Here is a 24,772-nt window from a genome sequence, read left to right on the forward strand (position 1 = left end):
ATACCAGATGGGGGCAGTATACCTCTAGAAAGTGAGTTGTGCCGCAGCCACGCACGCACTCTCACGTCTTCAACGCGAGTGAGTGTATATTGTTTTGCGCTCTCTCCCTCGCACATAATAATCAAATCAATTGACACGATGGTAAAAGGTTGGCAGACTGCAATTTCACGTAGAGCATTTGGATATTTTTAGAAATTAGAGACTCAATGAACAACATCTCAACACTAAATTATAAAGGCCGTCTCATAGCCTGTCTCAAATACAAGCCGGTGTATTTCGACGATATGGGAAAATAAAAGCCTGGGCTATTATTTGAAGTTTTATGGTATTTGTTTTGTTCATATTACATTTTTATTGTTCGTTTGAATTAATTTGACAGACAACATTCGCTGATGTTGACCAAGCTAGTGCCATTCAGAACTGCCAACTCTCACGAATTCACCATGAGACACGCAATTGACACTTCACATGCTCTCACGCCACACGTCAATTTTGTCACGCACAGAAAAGGACACGGAGACCAACAGACTAGACAGAGCAGGTTAGTTATGATTATAAAAAAAATCTCAGCTCTCAGATTATGTAAATTTTATTACGCAATTCAAACAATAAATACGGTTTTGGCGCTTGTACAACATGACATGACTTTTGCGTAAACATATACGCCACTTTCGAGTCAGGTGGCGTGTTATCTCTACGCATTTTGAGCTATCCGCGTGTATGTCTACGCCATTAACGTCCGCGTCATTCCGCGTGTCTGTACACGCAGTCAAATCTCCAGTCATAAATGCCATTAACCCCAGTGACGGTTAAGTTTAGGGTTGGGGTTGAGGTAAGTCATATCTTTTTTTTACCTAGGATGGTAAGGGAACAGTCATAAATGCCATTAACCCCAGTGACGGTTAGGTTTAGGGACGGGGTTGAGGTAAGTCATATATTTATATATCGTTAAGTCAACGGCGTTCATAAACACGCTGAAAGGCGATTATGCGTCTTGATAGCACGCCAAAAATGGAAATACGAATTGGCGTGTCATACACACGCTACTTCATGAGATCAGTCTGGCTTGTAAATGTTACACAACAGATCCCTAGCGCACGTGAACCGTTCATCTCTACCAGCTAATGGTGAAAGAACACAAATACTTTTGAAAGATGTAGTATGCTACAACTTACCAAAATGTATTTCTCATACATAATATCGACCAATCATTTTTTTTCCCTGAACTGAAATGTAGCCTAGTAGTGGGCTGTACTTTCCACACGATTGACATCAGATTCAAGTACATCTATGACACCCACAAGCTATGCGAGTTACTCGTGTATTGCAGTTTGGCTGGTGGTTATGTTGCTCGCCTGTATATCGCCTCCCATGGCTGAAACTGGTATTATGACACCTCCCGGGCCGGGGCTAGTAATTTAGCATGCTAATTCAGGTTAATATCTCTGCAGTAGTATAACTTGTAATATTTTAATGACATCATCAGCCTTATTTCTTCTCATTCTTTTGATGCGTGTAGCTCATTTTTTGGATATTTTAACCTCAATTCAAAAAGCAAAAAGCTGAGAAAATCGTGTTCATCATGGATCATCTAATTTTCATCTGGATCATCTAATTTTTGATCGTCGTTCTGAATCCGGAATAAATCGAGTCCATCAACACCCCGATTGCCTCCACAGTCCTAAAGCTCTTCCTGGTTCGACATTTCATTCTGCGACATTTATATGCTGTTTTGATTTATATGCTGATTAATGTTGATGATCACCTTTTTTTTACATTTGCATATTTTGCATGATTATACACAAGATCGCTTCTGCATCTTCTTCGCATGTTTTCAAAAGATTTGTCTTAACTCCCCCTACCGTATAATAATGGAAAGCCGGAAATTTCCGTCAATGGAGGGGGAAGCGTTTTTTCACAAATGACAGAAACTTCCGTCAATGGCAGCCCAGATAGCAAACTGACATTGAATCAACGTGGAAATATGACATCGAAACAACGTTGATCTGACATTGTTTTGCTCATCGAATTAACGTTGAACCAACGTCAGATGCGTCATTCTTTCAAAACTAACGGAAAATCAACTTGAAATCAACGCGTTGTTTCAACGTTATGAAAGCAAACCAATTTTCGATTTCATTTAGCTTTGAAGAATGCCGCGTCTGACGTTGGTTCAACGTTAATTCGATGAGCAAATCAACGTTGTTTCAATGTCATGAGAGACGTCGTTTCCACGTTGATTCAATGTCAGTTTGCTGTCTGGGAGGGGAAAGTTAAAGTGAGTATATTTGGTTGTGAAATCCTTTCGAGTTATTAAGATGTGGTTTTCTTCTTCATTTGGAATAAAGTTCACATAAATAATTCATAGTATGACCAGGAATGTATATTCATAAAGTAAAAAGGGTCAATTTTGATACATTGGTTGACTCACCCCACACAAGTTAGGATGTTGCTAAGCTAACAACGCAGTAATCAATAGGCTTTTAAGAAAGAGATATTAGGTAAAATAATGCAATTTAACCTTTTTTATGGAAACATTTCAGTATTGAATTAAATACAACGTATATTTTTAATACGCATTTCTCTCAGCTCAAGTGATCCGCCATCTTGAATTTTCACTCTGCTCATCGCAATGCATTCTCTGTTTGTTTTTGCCAACGACTAGATGTCTTAAAGGCAGAATAGTGTTGCTGGCTACCTTTTAGAGCAGCCTTTGCGTAGGGAGCGTGCCTATGATGCATTAAAATACTTTCTATGTAGGCAACTAAGGTTTTATGACCAGGCTTCTGTGTGAATAACAGCGTTCCTGAAATCCGTACCGAGGCAGTTGCAGGTCATTTATCTTTCTGTTTAACAGGCCTAGCTTACCGCAACTCACTGTTTGATTTGCACACTGGTTGTCCTAGCAACGTGCAGTGTCCGTGGACAGTCCTTGGCCTTCGCAGGGCAGGCTTTTCAAAGGGAGGCGACCTTGACGAGGAGGGCGATTCTGCACTCTGTTTGTGTACATTTGTCGCGCCTGCGTTCAGTGATTTGTTCCCGTTTTGGCTGCGTTTTCAAAACCGTGTTTCTGTTTCTAGGGCAACAAGAAGAGCGACGAAGCCGTCCAACTGAAATTCTCCAATACAGAGAAGTCTGTGTGGGGATAGACGAAGAGTGAAGAGGGGTAAGGAAAAGAAAGAGATGAATGGAAGTTCCTTTCTCTTCGATATCATACGCAGTGGCCTTTAAAAAAAAAAAAGAAATTGGGTTAAACAAGCCTGTGACGCCTCAGGAACTCGGACGGACATGCTCATTAAATATTTCTTTCAAGATGTGTCACTATGGAGTTGTGTACGTGTGTTGTTGTTTTTTTTTTCCCTATTGTAAATGTCTACCAATCCCCCCCCCCCCCCCCCTCTTCAGTCCAGAAGCTTTTTGGAGCCTCAGCCACGACTTTACATGAGTCTTGCTTGTCAGAGCGAATGTAGCCAAGGGTCAGGGTGAACACACAAATACACTCAGACATTAAGCTTCCCTGACAGGCGCTTCCAATCCCAGCTAAACAGTGCTTGAAAGCCATGTAAAGTGTGTTTGTGTTCAAGTAAGTGTGTGTTTTTTTTTTTGTGTTTTTTTTTTTTTTTAAGTAACCTATTTGACTGTGATTGTGACATTCCAAATGAAATATGACATGAATAAAGTCTATGAATAAAGACATTACAGTAGTCATTTTTGTTCAGCTATTTTTATGATTTTTATTTTTTTGACATACCTCTGCGTCATTCTGCTTGGCTTACAGTATTAAGACAAACACAGAATATTAAGGAGAAACTGTATTCCTTCAGACTAAGGTGATGAAACTTTCACTAGATTCGCCATCTAATTAAAGAACTTAATGAACTGCCGGTGGGGTTTTATTCATTAAATTTTAAGACCCATTGACGTGAAATCTGGGTAAATGGTCTGTTGAGTCCCATATTGATTCTGAATGGTGTAAACCTACAGTTACTGTCCCACTGGGATTTAGTTGTTTTGTTTGGTCCACTGTTACTCTGAAGTGTTAGATGTTGGCAATATTATTCGCATGAATAATTTTGTGATTTTTCTCTTATTTTGTGTGCATGTTTACAAGGAAATAAACCTGTAACTGCATTCAACTGATGCCAGTTATACATTTTTTATATCATGTATAATAAATTATTGTTTGATTTTTAAGCACAGAAAGCACAAAAAACTCCAATATGGTGAAAGTATGATGGATTTCTTCAGAATTTTTTACAACTAAACCTCAGTGAGATTCTCTGATCATAGTCCGCAATGTTATTTGACTATTATTCTTATTAATACTTAAAATGGGCTTTTATTTGTATATCTTTACTTGTTTTGTATATTTTAGTTTAGGTTTATGAGTCATTTTAATATTTCTATTTAGCTTATATAATCAGCTTTATAGCTGTATTGAACTCTACACAGTACTTGAACCTAAAATTATGAATACTGAACTGAATTCAGCTGAAAAAATCGTTTTTTTTATTTATATTTTATATATTTTCTGTTCGCATTATTGAATTGTTATTTTCCTATTACTGCAAAGCAGCTTTGAAACAATCTGTATTGTTTAAAGGTATATTAATAAAGGTGAGTTTACAGTACTTCAATTACTTTCCTGTGTTCTCAACTATAGTTTTTGTATGTTTTAATATTTTAATGTAAATCTAATGAGTTTCAATTATTTATACATTGACTAGTTTTTATATTGTGAAATCATGGCTGATTGTAGACTACATAATTTGCAGTGCTTCATGGGATGAGTAGTTCATCGCAAGTTTGGTATGGTTATGCCTTGTTTGAATTATTTAAAAAATAAATGTATCTTCCAATCAAATGCTGTAATATCGTGTATTTGGTTGTCTTTGAATTATTTTGGAAATGAATGAACAACACAGCAAGGAGAATGAAACTGCAGATGAAAAGGATGAGGGCAACAAAGATAAAACGTCCATAAGCCTTTTTTTCTCAATCCAATTTTATAATATTTTGAGTTTAGTTGCTTTTGGGTGGATTCATTATTTAAAAAATAAATGAAAAATAAGCTACACAGTTGAAGGCAGATGGATAAATGGTCAGACAAGGAAAACGACAATAGATTGGTCCATACTTTATATTTTGTGCAGTATTTTCATTCTCTTCTAAAGTCAGCTGTATGATGATCAGTTTAAAATTTAAGTTGTTATACACAGAATCTTAAAGGGATACTCCACTTTTTTTGGAAATAGGCTCATTTTACAACTCCCCCAGAGTTAAACAGTTGAGTTTCACCGTTTTCAAATGTATTCAGCCGATGTTCTGATATTTAGAAGAATATCAGTAACCAGACAGTTTCTGGTCTCATTGACTTCCATAGTATATTTTTTTCCTACTATGGAAGTCAATGGGAATGATATTCTTCTAAATATCAAAAAAACGGCTGAATGGATTCGAAAACGGTGAAACTCAACTGTTTAACTCTGGGGGAGTGGTAAAATGAGCCTATTTCCAAAAAAGTGGAGTATCCCTTTAATTTCTCATTGCAATATGACATTTTATATCCAATTCAAATTGAAATCTTATCCTCACACAGTATGGTATTCCATTTTTGTTTGTTTTTAAATGTGCTCAATATGAATATGACAATCTGAGTAAATTCTGTGTTCATATCATCATGTCAGTGAGTTGTTGATCACAGAATTGTCATTTTTGGGCGAACTATGGCTTTAAGTGCTGCAGCGGTGCAGCAAACGCTTTGTACGTTCCTCATTAGTTCTCTCGCTATATCCAAATGTCACATCTCACTTTCTTTTATTCTGACTCTCCCTCATTCCTGTGATTCGTCGTCTCCCAGGACTTCAGAAATATTGTGTTGTAGGTGGAAGAGTTCGTGTCTAACCTGGAAAAGTGCAGCGGTTCCGATATCTCCCATAAAAGCCTTGACTCTGTGCCACAGCCATTAGAATTCCACAGAGGACAGAAGAAGGGTGATGTGTACAATTCACCAAAAAAACTCCCTCACTATCTCTATCCCTCAGCCACCACTTTACCCCACGTTCTCACGCTCTCATTCATGCCGTTCTCTCTCTATTTCTCTCACCTGTCCTCTCTCTCCTCAGGCGAACTTATGGGGCTGATAAAAGGAAGGGTTTTCAAAGGCTTCAGCACTTCAGCACTTCCGATGTATTATTCTGGCCAGAAAATCCCTGGCAAAAATTGCATTCCATTTTCCCAACTCATAATCTCTTCTGCTTCATCCTCTTTAGAAAGCCAGAAGCCAGCTGATTGGATGTCAGCAGAATAATTTAGTAGAAGAGAGAACACTTTTTTTTGTCAGTGAGGAAATGCTCGTCTTTGTGAGACATCTGAATCCATCACACTTGAGACAGAAAGTGTTGAGAAGGTATGTCAATGAGTGTTTGTGTATGTCTGAAGTGTGATTACGGTCACCCCACAGCTCCAAAATGAGAAATAACAGAGACTTCATCATTTAGTTGATTTATTGTGATGTCATAATGTCCTTTTTTATTGCACACTGCACCGTGGGTACTGTTCTATTGCTTTGTGTTCAAACCAAAAAGTTCAGTGCCTTCCTGAAGTACGTTATACCACTTTTACAGATCTGAAGGAGTTTTGTTTCGTGAGAACTCTTTTTAACCCTTACATACAACTTTGAGATCACCCCAAATTGTTCTTGATTCATCCAATGAACATGCCGTTTCAGAAAAACAGTTTGAAAAAAGTAAATGGGATTGACAAATGTACTGTTTACTAACATATTTGACTCTAAATTAGCCTCTACATACAACAGAAAAAACAAAACAATCCCATTTTCAAACTCTCAGGCTCGCTTGAAAGCAGTTCCGTGTATTTTCACAGTCCTTCATAAAGTAATACGCACTCCTTCTGTATTCATTCAATACATATTTTTGGCTAATTTGGCGATACTTTCAGCTTCCGATAAGAATACAGTTTTGTTTAACACAATTATTCCGATGTTCCTACCAAAGAAGTACAGAAAATATGGGGAAAAAAAATATGCAGATACCATTTGGACCTGGCCTTGAGTCTTGCCTATAACCTTAGTGACAAATTACCATAGTAAACATCAAGCCTTATTTGTATTATGTATGTATTTTGGATTTAGTTTTTATTCTAAATATATTCTATATAAAATATTTTCGCAATTAATCCCCCCCACCCCAGAACACAATATAGGCTAATTTTATGTTGTGGGGTGTTTCAAAAATATTCTTGTGTTTCACAGAAGTAAGATCATACAGGTTTGCAAAGACATGAGGGTGAGTAAATGATGATCAAATCCCTTTAACAGGCGTTTTGTAGCTCTCTGATCACATGTTACACTCTTCGCTAGTTACTGACTGTAGTTCTGCTCACACATCAACTGAACTTGCTTTTAAAATTCAGATGTGACTCCTGTAAGAGTTAAGTAGTCAATTTGATTGGCTAACCTGATTTAACCAAGTAGAACATGTTCCTGGATCAACATTACAATCAACCAATCAGATTTAAGGGACATATGTATGTCAGTTTAGGTTTGCAGTAAGGGTTTGTTTCTTTTACATCAGTCTTATTTACTTCTGATTTGGGGGATAACTTAGGGGGTAGGGTTAGGTTTAGGGATAAGGAAATGATTAGGACTTTTCAAATATGTTGACCCAGGAACGCGTCTTACTCGACTGGTTATAGGTTGTCTGTTTCTTTCACAACCAAACAGGACTGAATATCGTAATTTGCCGTGGTGTGTGAAGATTCGTGTCAAACATGAACATTTCTATGAAAGTGTTCTTTAAACTTTTCCACGCAGTGGCTCAGTTAGACACAGCTGGCTGATTCTGCAGTAAGACTTGAATGAAATTGCTGCAGTGGGTGAGGGAGGCTCGCTCTCGATTTGTGTTTCTGCGCAGACTGCAGTCTCGCCTCCCTCCTAAACCGTTTCTAAGCCACTCGGATGAAACCGCCACATTTGACTTTTTCCCTCTTCCCTCAAAAACATTCTTAAAGAGACTAATGCTGGAACGAGGACCCCTAGCAACTTAACGAGTGGAAAGAGGATGTGTGCAGATTTTGGGGTGGTGTAGCCTTGCCACAAAAGCACAGAGTTGCTGAGTATCATGCTGGAGTTTATGGGGCAGCAAACTGCTTTACATAACTCCATGATGTTTTTCTCCCTACATTCACTTACTTGTTAACTTTCTTTGTTTGTTTTGTAGCAAAGTATTGTAAGAATTTATATTGTAGATATTGCCTGTGTAAAAGTGACCACCACAGTACTGGTTTCCAGTGTATTGCTATGGATTTACTAAGGTGTTCTAAGTGGTTTTTTTTTTTAGCATGTTATTGTTCTAGGGTGTTATGGGTGGTTTTTAGAATGTCATTGTGCTATGGTGTTGCTATGTGGTTGCTAATGTGTTCTAAGTGTTATTTTTAGCATGTTACTTACTATGCAGTTTCATGGGTGTTCTGGGTGTTTTTTTTAGGAAGTCATTGTGCTAGGGTGTTGCTAGGATATTGGAAGTGATTCCCAGGTGTTGCTATGCAGTTACTCAGGTGTTTTAGCATGTTACTTACGAAGTTTTTTGGAATGTGTATTGAATGTAATTGTGCAAGGGTGTTTAACGTGGTTGCCAGGGTGTTGCTATGCATTTGCTAATATGTCGAAAGTGTTTTTTTTTTTTTAACATGTTACTTACTATGTAGGTTCATGTGTGTTCTGGGTGGTTTGTAAAATGTCATTGTGCTAGGTTGTTGGTGATTTCCAGGGTGTTGTTATGCAGTTGCTAAGGTGTTCTAAGTCGTGTTTTATCATGTTGCTAAGCAGCTGTGTTTAACTCATGGTACTGTGCAGATGCAAGGGTGTTCTGAGTGTTTTTTTTTATCATTACTCTGCAGTTGCTAGGATATTCTGATCAGTTTCCAGGGCATTGCTATACAGTTGCTAAGGTGGTCTGATTGTTGTTTACCGTATTACTAGGGTGTTTTGGCTGGTTTCCAAGCCTTTGCTGTCTGGGTAGTCCATAACTATTTTTATTCATATAGATATGGCTTTAATTCCTACTTCAATGCTAGTCCAATGGATTGTATGTGTGTTGGAAGACTAAATCGGTCACCGATTGGCTGTTTTTCTGTTATCTGATTTTATCGCTCCTTCTGTGCATGTTTCCCTCGCGGTACTGTTAACTGACACACAAATGATTTCCTTCGCTGCAATACTAATGAATTATGAATGTTGAGAGTATAGCATTTCTAGGTTACTGTTACACATTTGTTTACTATATCTCTTCATGACGGGCTAAGAATGGATGATCCTTAGAGTACATGATACAGTTTAACACTTGCATTAGGTAACGTGATATTTTACAGAATCCCTTGAGGCCAAGTGATGGTCGCGAGCTAAAAACATTAAAACTTTTAACATTTTAGTGCTCCAAAAATCGTCAGCTTATCGAAGAACCCGAGCGTCCCTGTTTCCTCCAAACGAAACAACCGAAAAACATAGAAATGTATAAAACTTCTGAAAAGTAAAAAAAGATGTCTGTAAAAAAATGGCCCGGTTCCCCCTCACCAAAAGGCTCTGAACCTCTCGTATTAAAACTATAGGACAAATGATAAGGCACAACAAGCCGATATTGAACAACAGAATACATTTTACATTCACTGCATCACAAAGCATTTCCCACGTCAGAAACGTAACCGATAATCTATTTTTCCACTGAAAGGGTGCCGGTGCTAGACCAACATAATAATATGACATATTTCTAAAGCAATATATTAGAATGATTTTTGAAGATTCATGTGGCACTGAAGACTGGAATAATTTTGATTTGCCAGTACAGAAAGAAATTACATACAACAGTTCTTTTAAATTATAATAATTGCAAATTATTGCTCTTTTTACTGTATTTTTGATCAAAATATTTGTATTTTCAAATAAATCACAGTTTATGTTTTTGTGGTTTTGAAAACAGTTTTTGGAGAGACATTAACCTATTGTTTGCCATTTGTTTGCAGTCCGAACCCCGCCCCAGCAAAGGGCGGGCTTTATACAATGATAGACAGATGACACTTACTGCGTTGCTCTGATTGGTTGTAGGTCTATTCAATTGAGTGCAGAGTTGTTTTTTTTTTTTTCCTGTTTTGGTTAAGACACGCCTCATAATAGGGCTGTAGTACTCGAGTCCGGACTCAAGACCGTTTTTCTATGGTCTCGGACTCGCAGGTATTCGGACTCGGACTTGCCTCGGCAACTGGTCTTGCCAAATATTGTTTTTGGTCTCGACCGAGTCCAGGTGTCTTTCTATTATGTTTATAATATTGAAGGAAAAAGGAAACGCTGGCCACCTAATAACCAATCACATACTAGATTATCTTCACATGTCACGCTCTGCCTCTGCATGCCTGTTAATTTTCATTGATCCACACAACAAATGAAGATTCCGCCAATTCTGCCGTCATCAAATTTGGTTTTAAAAATCACCAGGAATTTCTCAGCGCTGCGCTGGAAAAGAAACGCAAAACAAAAATTTCGGAAACCTGTGGGACAACGTCAAACTTCGTGAGACACCTGCAGAAGAATCATACATTGCGGTAAGTTAACTGCAGAGCTGGAGCTGCTTAGCCTGAACTACAGTATGTGTTAACGTTTACATTACTGTAGCTAACATAGTAAAATATAAAGTTAATGTTCTTGGACAAAGTTATCATAACTTACGTCTGGAATTACTGGTTTCATAGGGTAAAAGAAATCAAACGATTACGGTAGGCCTATTAATGATTGATTATCGTCGTGTTTGTATTAAGTTTGTGGTTGCGCTCAGGCTTTTTATGAATGAATGCTCACGTTAACGTTAGGGTTAAGTAAACTTTGCATGAGCCGTCATAAAGTTATATGTTCGATTACGTATGGTGGTAGTAGCTACAGTAGCTGTGTGGGTGTGTGTCATATTTGCGTTAAGGGTGGTTCATTTGGGTAACGTTAATGTTATCTGACATTTGTGATGATTTCTTCAGTTTTAAATTGACTGTAGAAAATGTGTTTAGGTCAAACAGAAATATTCTCCAGGAATGCATACAGAACGAAAGTCATTTTTGTATGTGTGTTCATTTATTACTAGCCTACTAGGGTAACGTTAACTTGCTTAGAAAATGCCAAAATTAACCGACCAGGAGCTCACTACAACAGAGCGCATCTTCTCATGCTGTAACTATAGTTACTATCACAAATGGCTTAATGACATTTTTCCTTTTTTTCACAGACGAAAAAGAGACGATAACTAAATGAAAACTTTTTTTTTTTCCTGTCCTGGACTCGGTCTTGACTCAGACTCGAACCTTTTTGGACTCGGTCTTGTCTTGGACTCAAACCACGTTGGACTTGGTCTTTACTTGGACTCGACTAGTCCTGGTCTTGGACTCGACAAAGGTGGTCTTGACTATAGACCTACCTCATAAAGCCCTGTGGAGGAATATCAGGCTCACATTCTGACTAGAAAATGAGTATAACGAAATCAGGCTACCCTTTGACAGTACTGTTTCCTGGTTTGTCACAAGTCGGTTTAAGGGGCTTTTTTTTTGGCAAATCAACTTTTTTGAACAATCCAATCAAAAAGTGCAGGACGACAACAGCACCATGATGATAGAATAGAGGTAAGTGTCAACTTTGTAAGATTCACTTTACCCTTATATACTCATCTTCCAGACTTCCCATCCCTGAAGGCTACTCGTCACAGGCAGTGTAAACATATATTAGGAGACTGCATATCTGTTCTGCAACATAAACATGCATCACAGCCATCTCACCGTAATGCTTATGAGATGCAGTTAATGTAATATGTTTTCAGATGTCTTGACAGTTTACTAAAATGGTGTTGTAACCTCTGGTATCAAGCCACTGCCTGTAATGAGACGACGTGAATTTTGAGACGCGAGCGCTCACTCGATGGTTTTCCTGCTCTGGCCCTCATGACCAGCTTAATACTGTCGTCGTGTGCTGTTAAAACCATCGGTTAAGATTCTGTACAAAATGTACAACATAGAAATACATACAGTTTAGATTATTACAATGAGGCCTACAAAAGAAAACGACCACAAATTGTATCCAGTATTGCAGGCGGAGCCATTTCTGTCAGTCTCTACTGTGGCCCAATCAAAACTGGTTTGAGTTTTACATCATCACATCATGGCCGTTTACAACATACATAATAAAGCTATCAAAACAACGGTTTCCAAAATCTCTCTATAAAGGATTTTTTTGTTCTTTTGTGTCTCTACAACAATGTCAGTTAATATTTACAACGAGCCCTAAAAATAATTTAATAATAAATCATAATCATACACACTTTCTACACGTTGTAGGCAGATCTAGTTCTTGGGCAGAGCACAATGTGTGCTGATTGGCTAACAGTCGCTAAGGAGCAGGAGTTTGGAGGAGGGGGCGGGGTCACAGAGAGGAAGTGGTGGAGTCAACAATCTCTCTTCCGTTGCACACCGTCGGAACGAAGCTGGCGCTCACCGATGCTTAAGGAAGAAAGAACGAAAGGAGAATTAGACAAATGCAAAGAAGGTAAGGAAAAAGGGATGTAAACGCAGTGGGACATAATATGAAGTCATTTTATATCAAGGTAAAAGTATACAGTAGTGGCTAAAAGTGATACGCTCACAGTACAGAAGTTTAGATTGTAGTTATGTTTGCAAGAAATTGAATCCAAAAATGTTTTATATATTACATAACCATGCAGTAACGCATGTTTTTTGATTAGCCAGTTCTTTTACATTTATTTATGTATTAGTTTCTGTTATATACTGTACATTTTAACATATGGTAATTAGTAGGTTATCACTTATCAAGGTATACCATTCCATGCATAATACAAATTTGCATATTGTGTGTGCATGCAAAAGTGATAGTATGTTTGAATGCGACTCTGCCGCTGATGGCCAACTTCAAAAAGGCACCACAAACTTTTCACAAAGTTTACCGACAACTTTTCCCCCATTTGATTCTCCTCTCATCACCTCCCTCCCCCTCTTTTCCCTCCTAGCGTGTGACTGTATGTGATCTCTGCTCTGCACTCAGCAGCGTCTTCTCTTCTTTGCTGTGTCTGTCATGTTATTTATTAGACGAATGAAATGTAAATAAAGATGAAACTGTTTACCTGATCTGTTTTTGTGCTTGTGAATAATGCATCAGAGCAGAAGCTGTTGTCTGTGCACACATGGGCTTATTACCCACCATCAGACGGCCTTTCCCTACCGCACCTTTCCCCTGTGCTCTTATACAACCGCTCGGTGTGACAATGCTGACATTAAAATCCTCAGTGTAAATTGGCATATCAAAGGGCTGTAATCACTACAAACCGCCTGTGTAAGCACTGCAGAAAGTTCAACATTGACAACCAGTTGTATTTAGAGCACAAATAAATTGCTTTGCAGCATTTTCTCAATTTATGCTGTTGTTGTTGTTTTTTTTTTTTTTGTGGGTCGTGTCATCATGGTTGCATGGTTGGTTTGTTTGTGGATCTCACCATGTGACGCGTAGCTAGTGGCCGGCCCGCTTACACTGAACCGGTTCATGTTTAACCGATGACTGGTGACATTCTTCTGAGGCTGGAACATGATGATGTGGACTTTGGGGGCAAACATGCAGCCCAGCACCACAAATCCGCTCAGACTGACAGATATACACATGGTTGTAGTTTGGACCTGAAAGAGAGAGGACAAACATCATTTATTTCTCACCCATGATGCGTCATACGGTGACTCATTTATTCTGATAATCAGAAGCTATTAGTTGTGACTATCAAGAGCCCCTTGGCTAATAAAGAGGTAGAGCACAGGGGTATAATAACAGTGACATTTAGCGAAGTGCTGTGTAAATAGCATTTGATTAGAAGTAGTTGAATGTCTCCCATTAGCAACAATTTTCCTCCCAGTTTTAGATCTTTGAGTTGTTCCCCCAGTCTCCCGTCAAGGCGCACCACTGTGAGTGAAGAGGACGGATATAACACTAAACTGAACAGGGATCTCTCTCAACCCCCAGGGGAACACGACGCTGTTCCGCTTTAGGAACAATTTCACAGGGAGCTAAATGAATGGTTTCAGTTAGACCTTTATCTCAATATGAATTATCAGTGGGTTTAAATACTGCAAGTTCCCTATTCGTGTACGTTTATGTCCTAAAAATATGCAAACCGATTAGCTGTTCTATTAGTCTTGCTCATATTTTTTGCAGTGTTATCAGCATGAGCCATCTACAAAGCTGTCCTTATTCTGTTGTGTTGTACTCTGTTGATTGGTGGATCTGATCATGTGGCTACATGCATTTGCGCTGGGTTTCTGTATCTTTCTGCATTTCCACAGGCATCAGCGTTGTGGCCGAGTAGTCTCTGAGGGCAACGTCTCTTGAGCAAAGAGCGTCTCTTCGCACTTCATTGACTGCGGCCTAGTAAGACCCATTTTTGTCCTGCTCACTGCAAGAAATCCTCCTTGCGTCAGCAAGCCATCTACGTCTGGTAATGCTGTTTGGGTACTTCAAGTTTCTACTGGATTCACTCGGTGTGGTGAATGACAAGCTCAGTTATAGACCCGCTCAGACAGTCACACTGAATCACTCTATGTTATATATTTGTTGCGTCAACGAGCTATTGAGAAGTTGTCTGATGAGGCTACGTGTTTGCTGAGGATTTTAATTTGTCAACAGATTTCTATCTGACAGATCTGCTTGCTTGATGTAATTCCTAATACACGTAACAGCTATCTGAACAGCAGGCATCTTGCGGTCCCACAAGCACGGATACAAGACAACATTGTCTGTTTTGCATGTTAATGGATTTTTTTTCTGGTTCCGCTTTTCAGCTCAGATCAGTTTGATTCATTCTCACCAAATTAGATTAAATCCAGCTTTGTTCAGTTAGCTTCAGGTACTTTAATTTGATTTGAGAAGAGTTTTTCTGCTTATGTCAGACAGGACTGGGCAAAGTACAGTTATGTTAAGAAGTGGTTATATTTAAATTCATGAGTTTGATGATATTTTGGCCAGACTCCAAAGGAGAGTTGAATTAATTTATAATTGTACAGTACTGTATATGGTTGTAATTAAGTGAAAAATTGAAGAACGAACCTTCATAATTGGGGCAGAAGGTCCCAAATGGCATTTCGTTGATGGGGTTTTTATGAATATCATTATCTTTAACATTATTAGTTATTTAATTACAATTAGATTTGGCATATGCTATAGAAGGAATTTTTCAAAATTTATTTTGTTTCATAGAAGAAAATAAGGCCCTGTCCCAAATGGCACACTTCATATACACTTTCGGTCTTGTGAACTTACAATGGCTGCCGCATACATGTGTCCGTTGAGTCCATGAGACCCTTTTGTCGTTTTAGGTTTCAGAAGGGTTCTCACGAGTGCCCCTTTTGCGGTCGATATGCGCCCTCGATGCACTTTTGCCGAATCCACACTGATTTGAGTTCTGCAGCAGACTTCTTCCCAACAGTCAAAGCACCATTAAATCACGAAAGTACAGACTCAGAGGAATACATCTAGTGTTTAAAGTGCTATTTGGGACAGGGCCTAAGTCATACAAGTTTGACACAATTTAAGTAAAGAGTGACCGAATTAAACATTTTCAACATGACATCATGACTTTTGCGTAAACATACACACCACTTTCGAGTCAAGTGGCGTGTTATCTATACGCATTTTGAGCGATCTGCGTGTATGTCTACGCTGTTAAATGTCCGAGCGAAACTTGGGGAGCGATATTTTTTTTCCTAGGATGGTAGGGGAAGACTCATAAATCGTATTAACCCCAGTGACGGGTTGGTTTAGGGACAGGGTTGGTCATATATTTATATATACAGTAATGTAACGTTAAGTCAACGGCGTTCATAAACACGCTGAAAAGTGATTATGCGTGTGAGCACGCCAAAAATGGAAATACGAATTGGCGTGTCATACATACGCCGTTTCATGAGATTAGTCTGAAATTTTTGGTGTCGTACCATTTAAAAGTCACACTTATTGGAATTATGTGAATTTCCAACGCATTCTCATCCTTTAGCGTCATATAGAACGCTATATGACAAAACGGCGCTATACTATGCACATGGCACCCGTTATCGTTAATATAACATGCGCTGTGAGGGCTAAGTTTAGGTGTAGGGTAGGGTCTGCGTGTCATATTCACGCTAAAGCATTTATGACGTCTTGGGTTCGCGTGTTGTTTTTACGATAAAGGGTGCCATGTGCATAGTATAGCGCCGTTTTGTCATATAGCATTTTTTGTGACGCTAAAGGATGAGAACGGGCTGGAATTTCTTTCAATTTTATTTAATTTGAATTGTACAGAATGTTAGTCTCAGACATACCCTGTAGTCACTGGAGGTGACGTAGAAGATAGGTAGAAAGGCCAGCCAGATGATGCAGGTGGTGTACATGGTGAATCCGATGAACTTGGCCTCATTGAAGTTCTCCGGACATTTGCGGGTCTTGAAGGCATAGACCGTGCAGAGGACCACCAGAACCACATTGTAGCTTAGCGAGAGCAGCATGCTAGAGTCCCGTACGTTACACTTCAAAATGACAGTCTGACGTTTTTCCGGCGTGGTGAACCGGCGCGTACCGGGAACTTCCAGCAGTAGCCAGACGGACACTAACAAGAGCTGCACTGAGATCAGCGACAGACAGATGAACACCTGTGAGCTGGGACTGATGAAGCGTGGTCGCTGAGCCCCGCCCTCCTTCACACCGCTGAAAATGCGAGCGATTCGATTGGTCTTCGTGAGCAAGGCGGAGTAGCACACTGCGAACGAGGTACCGAGGCCTAACCGCCGCAGCGTGCACACGATAGGTGACGGTTTCGCAATGAATATGAAAGTCATGACGTACGACATGAAGACACCAAGCAGCAGGATGTAACATAGCTCGCGACCGGACGCTTTGACCAGCGGCGTGTCGTTGTGCCGAATGAAAACGATGAAGACCATTATGGTACAGATGAAGCCAACGCATGCAATTGAGATGGGCCCGATGGCCCAAGCATCCTCCCACATGATGTAGTCCTCAGGAAGGTCGTAGCATCCGATCAGATCAGGACGGGGCCACTGGCCGGGTGCGCAAGGCATGCATGTGAACTCGTCTGGCAGGTATTCATAGGGCTCGCAGGGAGTGCAAATCCAGCAGCAATATTCACCCGCTTGCATCTTCTTCATCTCATTAGGAGCGCAAGGGTCGCTGCACTGAGACGTGGGTACGTCCGCTCCTCTCGGCCAGCCGATCAAGCCCTCGTTTAGGGAAAGAATCTCGGCCCACTCTCCGATCTGGACATAAGTGAACTTGTCACTGCCTGGCACTCTCTGGTAGTTGAAGATGTTGTAGCGACCCATTCCGTCACCATATGCGTCAAATTTGACTTGATTCTCCAAGCCGACAGGGGAAAATGGAGCTAGAGAGAGAATGAGAAAGAGGGGGAGAAGTTATTTCACACATATTAAGTGGGATGAAACACATTAACTCAAGAACAGATAGTTCCCTTTATGACTGTCTTTGGTTATTATCAGTAAGTACGTAAACGGCTGCAGGCTCATGAAGCAGGCGAAGAAAAGTATCATCGAATCTCTAAACAAAATGACAACACAATGCCATCCGACTTCAAGCTGAGAACATATCAAGGGTTCGAGGAGGAATCGGGCTGTTTTCTGTCAGGGTTTATGTGCTAGGTATTGGTTTTATCGCTCTCATGAAGTCTCCCACACACCTCTGTAGTGTAGCTCGGGGCTCTGGGAGGAAGCGTCCTTGGTCAGCACATTGCAAAATAAGACATGGGCAAATGAGCACAGAGGAGCTGATGCTTCTGTCTCGATTTTTGGCCTCAGGGAAAATGATATATTGTGAACCGAAAGAGAAGACAAGAAGAAAATGCCCCTCAAGGGATGATTGTGAAACTGTCACTATTGATTGTACAAGTGATTATTTTTCTATAGTGACAAGAAAAAAAGTCTATGTATCTATCTATGTGTCTATCTATGTATCTATGTGTCTATCTATGTATCTATCTATCTATCTATCTATCTATCTATCTATCTATCTATCTATCTATCTATCTATCTATCTATCTATCTATCTATCTATCTATCTATCTATCTATCTATCTATCTATCTATCTATCTATCTATCTGTGGTTTTATCTATCATTCAATCTGTTGTTCTGTTTGTCTATTGTTCTACGTGTATCTATCAATCTATTGTTCTGTCCATCTAAAAAAATAATAGCAATACCATGTTATTTATTTACTTTTTTTCTCATTTTAATTACATGTAAACACACAAATAGTTGCCTACAGCTACACCTGGTGCAGTATGTTTTCTCTGCATGGTGTAATTGCTCAGAGGGTCTCTGGAAGCTTTCTGATGGATGATGATTCATCAGATAAGGAAAACAGGTTAGAAGTTATGAACCCCATCATTCACAAAGATAAAGCCAATATCAACTGCAACACCCATGCACTCACAGATCCCCCCCCCCCCACCCCCATCCCAACACACACAAATGCAGCTATGGTGCAATGAAATCCACAAACATCTTGCTGTATTCGAGAACTTCATCGTGCGCTGGATCAAATTAACCTTCTGTGGCCCATAGTTCATTCATTTCTCCGTTGCTCATCTGTTTATTCCACGATTTGATGGCAGGCGACTGACCTCGATAATGTGTAATCATCCGTCATTGGCGGCAGATGCCGAGCACACCCCTGTATTAAATAATCAACATATGGTAACAGGATAGCTATAATATAATTACCCGTTACAAACACTAATTGCAGTTAATTATCTTGCGCTGTGCTTCCAAGAATATGGACACCATTTGTGGAACAAATACATTTGATATAGGATTCATAGAGACAGTCTGAATCTATCTATCTATCTATCTATCTATCTATCTATCTATCTATCTATCTATCTATCTATCTATCTATCTATCTATCTATCTATCTATCTATCTATCTATCTATCTATCTATCTATCTATCTATCTATCTATCTATCTATATCTCTATCTATCTATCTATATCTCTATCTATCTATCTATCTATCTATCTATCTATCTATCTATCTATCTATCTATCTATCTATCTATCTATCTATCTATACATCTATACTGTATCTCTATCTATCTATCTATCTATCTATCTATCTATCTATATCTCTATCTATCTATCTATCTATATCTCTATCTATCTATCTATCTATCTATATCTATCTATATCTATCTATCTATCTATCTATCTATCTATCTATCTATCTATCTATCTATCTATCTATCTATCTATCTATCTATCTATCTATCTATCTATCTGTCTGTCTATCTGTCTGTCTGTCTGTCTGTCTGTCTGTCTGTCTGTCTGTCTGTGTCTGACTGCCTGCCTGCCTGCCTTGCCTGTCTGTCGGTCGAAAAGAATTAGAGTTTTTTTTATTGTACATCTTGAGCTTTTGATGCCGTGTCTCAGTTTTAAATAAAGTTTAAAAGCTATAGAGAGCCCCCCCCCCCCCCCCCAAGAAAAAAAAAAAAAATAAAACAAAAAAACAGTAGGGTATAAATTTCTGATCCATCATATTGTTTATCTGCAACAACATTAAATAACTATGGCTCATCAATGTTGATCACAATATATCTGTGCATACCTGACAGATGTTTGCATGTTTTGTCATGGGATGCTTTTGACACAGATGCATTAAATCCACAAATCAGGCTTGTAGTCTGATGGTCTCTTAAAATATCTAAATTGATCTGAACAGATTGCACAAGACCGCCAAGAGCAGGTTAACCTGAGATTCTGTATTATTGCTCGACACAAATCACTCAGACTGCTCATGGGGCGTAAGGACATAAACTGACTGAGGATGAACATGAATTTATAATCTCTTTCACCGTAGGGAATTCACAAATTTGTTTACAGTTGGTTTGACACATTAAAATGGTAATCGGATTCCCATTTTCCACAAGTTGGTATGATTCTTTAGGGTCTTCATGTAAAATTTATTACATACCTTGGTTAAAATTTCTTGTAAAAGAAACACCCTTTTTACCTACTCAAAAACAGCTCTTCACACCGACTAGTTTTAGTGCATGCCTCTTTAAATGATAATGAGCAACTGCTAACCCCACACCTTTCTCCCCACACCAATATTCTTCCATTAAAATATTATCTCGTAATTTGGCAGCAGGTATGTTAGGCTGTTGTAACTTTAAGAACTGATGCATTTTGACAGTTTGCCTGTTTAAGCACGAACATAAAAACAACGAAAAATGACTCAATTAAGTACTAATAGGCAGCTTTATCTACGTGCACTTTGGTTGTGAGCACAAAATCTGCTGAAGTTCACCAGTGGCGTGAATTAGTGGGTGTTAATTTCAAGACCTGTTAATAATGCCATCAAAAATACAAAATACTGTATTTAAATATTTTCCCCCACACAGAATTAAGTAGGCCTATTTAATTTTGATACATTTTAACTGAGGATTTTGTATTGTTATTTTACAAAATCCCATGCCCATCTCTGATTGTTCAACAGAAATGTGCTGCTAGCTTCTTTTTCTTTCATTGTAGCAACTTGTGCTGTCTTTTTCTGTCTCTCAGGTAATATACGCATGCCAGTTATTTTTTAAGCTCCATGGTAACGTTATTTTCCGTTCTGACAGAGACACAGAAAACTGGCAATGTGACATCACCACTGAGCATGATCCGCTTGACTCTCAGGTAACACGACATGTCAGTTTGGCATCTGAGACGTTTCCAAAATTCAGGGTTTAAAAACAACATATCTCTGCCATGCATACCTATGCAACTGACAGTCGCCATTCAGACACAGCATCCCTGGCGAGGACACAGACGCTCATCCGCGGAGCTGAGTTTGACAGTTTGAAGAGCTTCTTCACAGAGAAAGAGAGAGCAGAAATAAATGATAAAGGTGTGTTGTGAGTTGATAGCAGTTGTGGAAGACTACAGTTATTTTACTCGAGTTGCACATTTAAGGATTTGTGACTAGCTTGACTAAATGAAGAAAATGACTTGAACCAATGACTCAGGACTCTGACTTGTAAATGATTCAGTCTTATGAAAATAAAATATTTTGCAAAATGATAGTCACAGTCACAGAACCAGCACCGCTCATCAGAGTTTACAACGTGCACAAACATGCAGAAGGTCACCATTTATCGAGTTTTATTTTTCATCAACAATATATGTATGTTTAACAAAATTAAATGTAAGACCTTTTAAATTTTTATTTTTAGTATTTTTAACTCAACTCATGCAAACAGAGTCCAAATGAAAAAGTGTCACCCATTAGTAACATTAAACCTTTGGTTCTTGTGTATGCATGAGTTGATCAATAATTTCATTGATTTGAGAGTGAATAACTAAATATCACTAGTTCAAGTTATACAAAACTGCTGGAGTTACGGATTGCTTTCATGCTACCTTTATGTCATTTTTTTGACCTGGAATGTGTTGAACCTGATTGACTTTTATGTATGATTTTAGATGATAGAAGATGTATGATAGAGGACTTTTTAATAATTTATGCTATTATTCTCACCAAGACAGTATTTTTAAAATAAAAATACAGTAAAAACTGTAAAATTGTAACCAATTAGAATTTAAAATATTTTCTGTTTTACTACATTTAAAATGTGAGTCATTCATGTGATGGCATTTATAAAAAATATATATATATATAAATAAAAAATATAAAATAATATATATATATATATATATATATATATAAACAAGTCTGTGCCTTTTGTACTGTGACTTTTGATAATTTTAATATTCTGGATTTATTTACACCATGAGTACTTTCTGAATTTTCCTTAATCTGAAGAGTTAACATCAAATATTTCTGTGATATATACTGCTTCCTTGTTACAGATATCTACAACTGATATTATCAGTTTTAGATGTATAGATACATCTAAATATGAAGAGTTCAGATGCAAAAGCCTCTAAATGCCATTTGAAATTTTCTTCTAAAATGACAGTGATATTTCAGTTCAGTAATTTCACTTAAATGACAATTAATAGGTAATCTTCATTGCCATTTAAGTGAAATTACTGAACTTAAATATACAAGCTTGATAAAAATGATCATTTTAGAAGAAAATTTCAAATGGCACTTAGAGGCTTTTGCATCTGAACTCTTCATATACACTATGTACTGTATATGTAAATATATTTTTTTCTCAGATATTTATAATTCATAAATCATAAAGTTAATTTCCAGGAGGGAAATAAGTAATAAGGCACTTTTTTGTACCGTAACATTACTGACTTGACATTTATGTGAACTGCAGACTCAAGACTTGCTTATGGTTTAGTCATAAACACATCCACAACTTTTTCCAGCTATATACTGTAAATGTACAGCAGTTTGAACAACATGTTGTGAATAGAGAGATGCTATGCATGCTTTCACATCACTGTTTATATGACAATAAATCTTCCATAGAACAACAAATACACAAGCTCTTCTATCTATGGTGCCTGTTCAGTGTGTGTGTGTGTGTGTGTGTGTGTGTCTGTGTTAATGGTGGGTGGATGAGCGATGGCTTTGTTTCATAGTGTATTATGTTGTTGTTGTTGTGTGTGTGTGTTAAGAATGTAAGCAAGGTAAAAACTCTTCTGTATCTTCTCAGTGTCAAATGATTTTGCTGCTCTGAACATACACCATTGCTAAAATAATAATCTATTGTCATGAGGCATGATAAATATTTACAACAGATCTGTGAATTTGAGAGGCGGCTAATTAGTTGTAAGTGATCTAGTGGCTACAGATGGGGGTGATGGTTAAATCTCAGTATACAATGTGTGTGTGTGTGTGTGTGTGTGTGTGAGAGAGAGAGAGTTTGTGTGGTGATGGTGGGCGGACAATTGTTTTGTTTCATGGCGTGTGGGTTGAAAGTGTCTGAGAAAAGGAAAAACACAAATATCCTGTCCTATTGTGTCTGTGTGTGTGCTTGTGTGTGTCTCAAAAGGTCTTTTCCTAATTTTAGAGAGCTGCCTATCCAGAGCATTTAAGCATCATAGGAGCTCCTGACAAGAAGTACCTGTGATACCATGTTTTTTTTTTCTTTGTCACCTTTTGATCTCTCATTCAAACTTTACAGAAGTAAAATAATTTAAAGTGGGGGCAAAATAGCTTTATAAAATGTTTTTCTCCAAAACACGTTGCCTGAGTAAAAACTATCTGCAGTATATTCCCATTAATATTTACATATTTACATTTATGTTTCTACGCCGACTAGTAACATGGAATTGTCTAGCTACGACTTCTTGTTTCACAGGAGTTTAAAAATGAGAAAGCACAAAAGCCAAATTCCCTTAATCATTCGTCACAACGAGTAAAACTAAAGAATATACTTCTGATGAGCAGCAAAAGATTGTTGAGCATAACAAAATAAAATGAAAAACAAAAGTGGCCATGTAGGCCCATTTCCACCATCTAGGGCAAAAATTAAGAAGTAGATCCAATCAACTATAGATTTTACGAATCTGCCAGGAAGAGGACGTTTGTCTATATTGTCTAAATGCACGGCGAGGAGGACAGTTTTGAGTGGTCAAAGACTCTCCGAGTATCACAGATAGAGAATTGCAAAGATTACTTGAGTCTTCGGGGTCCTCCTCACTCCTCCAAATATAAACTCCAGCATATTAAATTTTCAGACATGACTGGAACTTCAAAAGGGACCGGATTCTATGGTCAGATGAAACAAACAAAAAAAAAGGTATTTTTGGCAGCAAACCACCAGATGTTTTTGGTGCAAATAGTTAAAAAGTACCGCACGGTTAAATATACCGCTGGATCTTTAATGTTGCGGGCCAATTTTTGTGCTGGAGGTCCTAGACATCTTGTTCAGATTGGTATAATGGATTCTAGCATATACCAACAGATAAAAAATGAAAACCTTACTGTCCTCCCGTCTTTGAAATGAAACTTTAATGCGTTTAGATGTAATTATATAGTTATGTTCATTTAATATAATAAACAATGAAGTATAAACAAAATGAGGGGTGTCTGTTTTGTCTGTTTTTGTGACTAACGTTTCTTTAGTATTGCTATAGAGTATAAAAAAACAATATACATTCTCGGTATAGCATTGGAGTCTACAATCGGTGAAAGTAATCCAGCATCCTTAGACCTTCACCGGAAATACCGCCGTGCATTAGAGCCCATTGACCCAATTCTCACGTCACACCTCCGATTTCTCACACTGAAGTGTCAACCAGGTTGGTAAAATGTCTGAAAGATCAGTTTATCTATACGGCAAATTGGTTAAAATATCTTGTAATATTAAGCGACCGTGCATGCGAAACAGATGTTGTGCTCTAAAGTGAGTGAGAGACCTTGTGTGTGTGCACAATATACCCCAAATACACGCAGTGTTCAAGGACACACTATATGCTAAAACTTCATTTTGATGATTTGACTAAACGGCTCACCATAGCCAGTGCTATTTATGTAGTTCATTCAGTTTAGTGTTACAGATATATCACTTATTAGATACATTTTAGATACGGATAGAATGTTACTTAAAAGGTAGTAGAAAGCAAGGCAGATCATGTTGTTTTGGAATAATCTAGAATAAGGCTAATATATTGGCTAATACTTGTAGGCTAATTTCTACAAGTGTGTGTTTCTGCTTAGTGCGTGCGACTCAAGCACTGCAATCTCTCTATCTTGCTTT

The 24,772-nt window shown here is 38.2% G+C and overlaps 2 protein-coding genes across 6 annotated transcripts in view; one reads left to right on the top strand and one right to left on the bottom strand.

The window, feature by feature from the left end:
* Window positions 1-3,697, top strand: part of elapor2a (endosome-lysosome associated apoptosis and autophagy regulator family member 2a) — a 31,034-nt gene extending 27,337 nt beyond the window's left edge. For all 4 annotated transcript variants that reach the window (XM_039650520.2, XM_039650521.2, XM_089116324.1 and 1 more), the window contains exon 22: window positions 3,081-3,697. In XM_039650520.2, the coding sequence (XP_039506454.2) occupies window positions 3,081-3,149 (69 nt within the window). In that variant the 3' untranslated portion in view covers window positions 3,150-3,697. The remainder of the gene's footprint in view (window positions 1-3,080) is intronic.
* Window positions 3,698-6,488: 2,791 nt separating this feature from the next.
* Window positions 6,489-24,772, bottom strand: part of grm3 (glutamate receptor, metabotropic 3) — a 46,810-nt gene continuing 28,526 nt past the window's right edge. For both annotated transcript variants that reach the window (XM_039650529.2, XM_039650528.2), the window contains exons 4-6: window positions 16,399-17,474; window positions 13,551-13,728; window positions 6,489-12,543 (exon numbers count right to left, since the gene is read on the bottom strand). In XM_039650529.2, the coding sequence (XP_039506463.1) occupies window positions 12,467-12,543; window positions 13,551-13,728; window positions 16,399-17,474 (1,331 nt within the window). In that variant the 3' untranslated portion in view covers window positions 6,489-12,466. The remainder of the gene's footprint in view (window positions 12,544-13,550; window positions 13,729-16,398; window positions 17,475-24,772) is intronic.

The sequence above is a fragment of the Pimephales promelas genome, chromosome 10 (assembly GCF_988280905.1).
Source record: "Pimephales promelas chromosome 10, fPimPro1.hap1.1, whole genome shotgun sequence".
Lineage (NCBI taxonomy): Eukaryota > Metazoa > Chordata > Actinopteri > Cypriniformes > Leuciscidae > Pimephales > Pimephales promelas.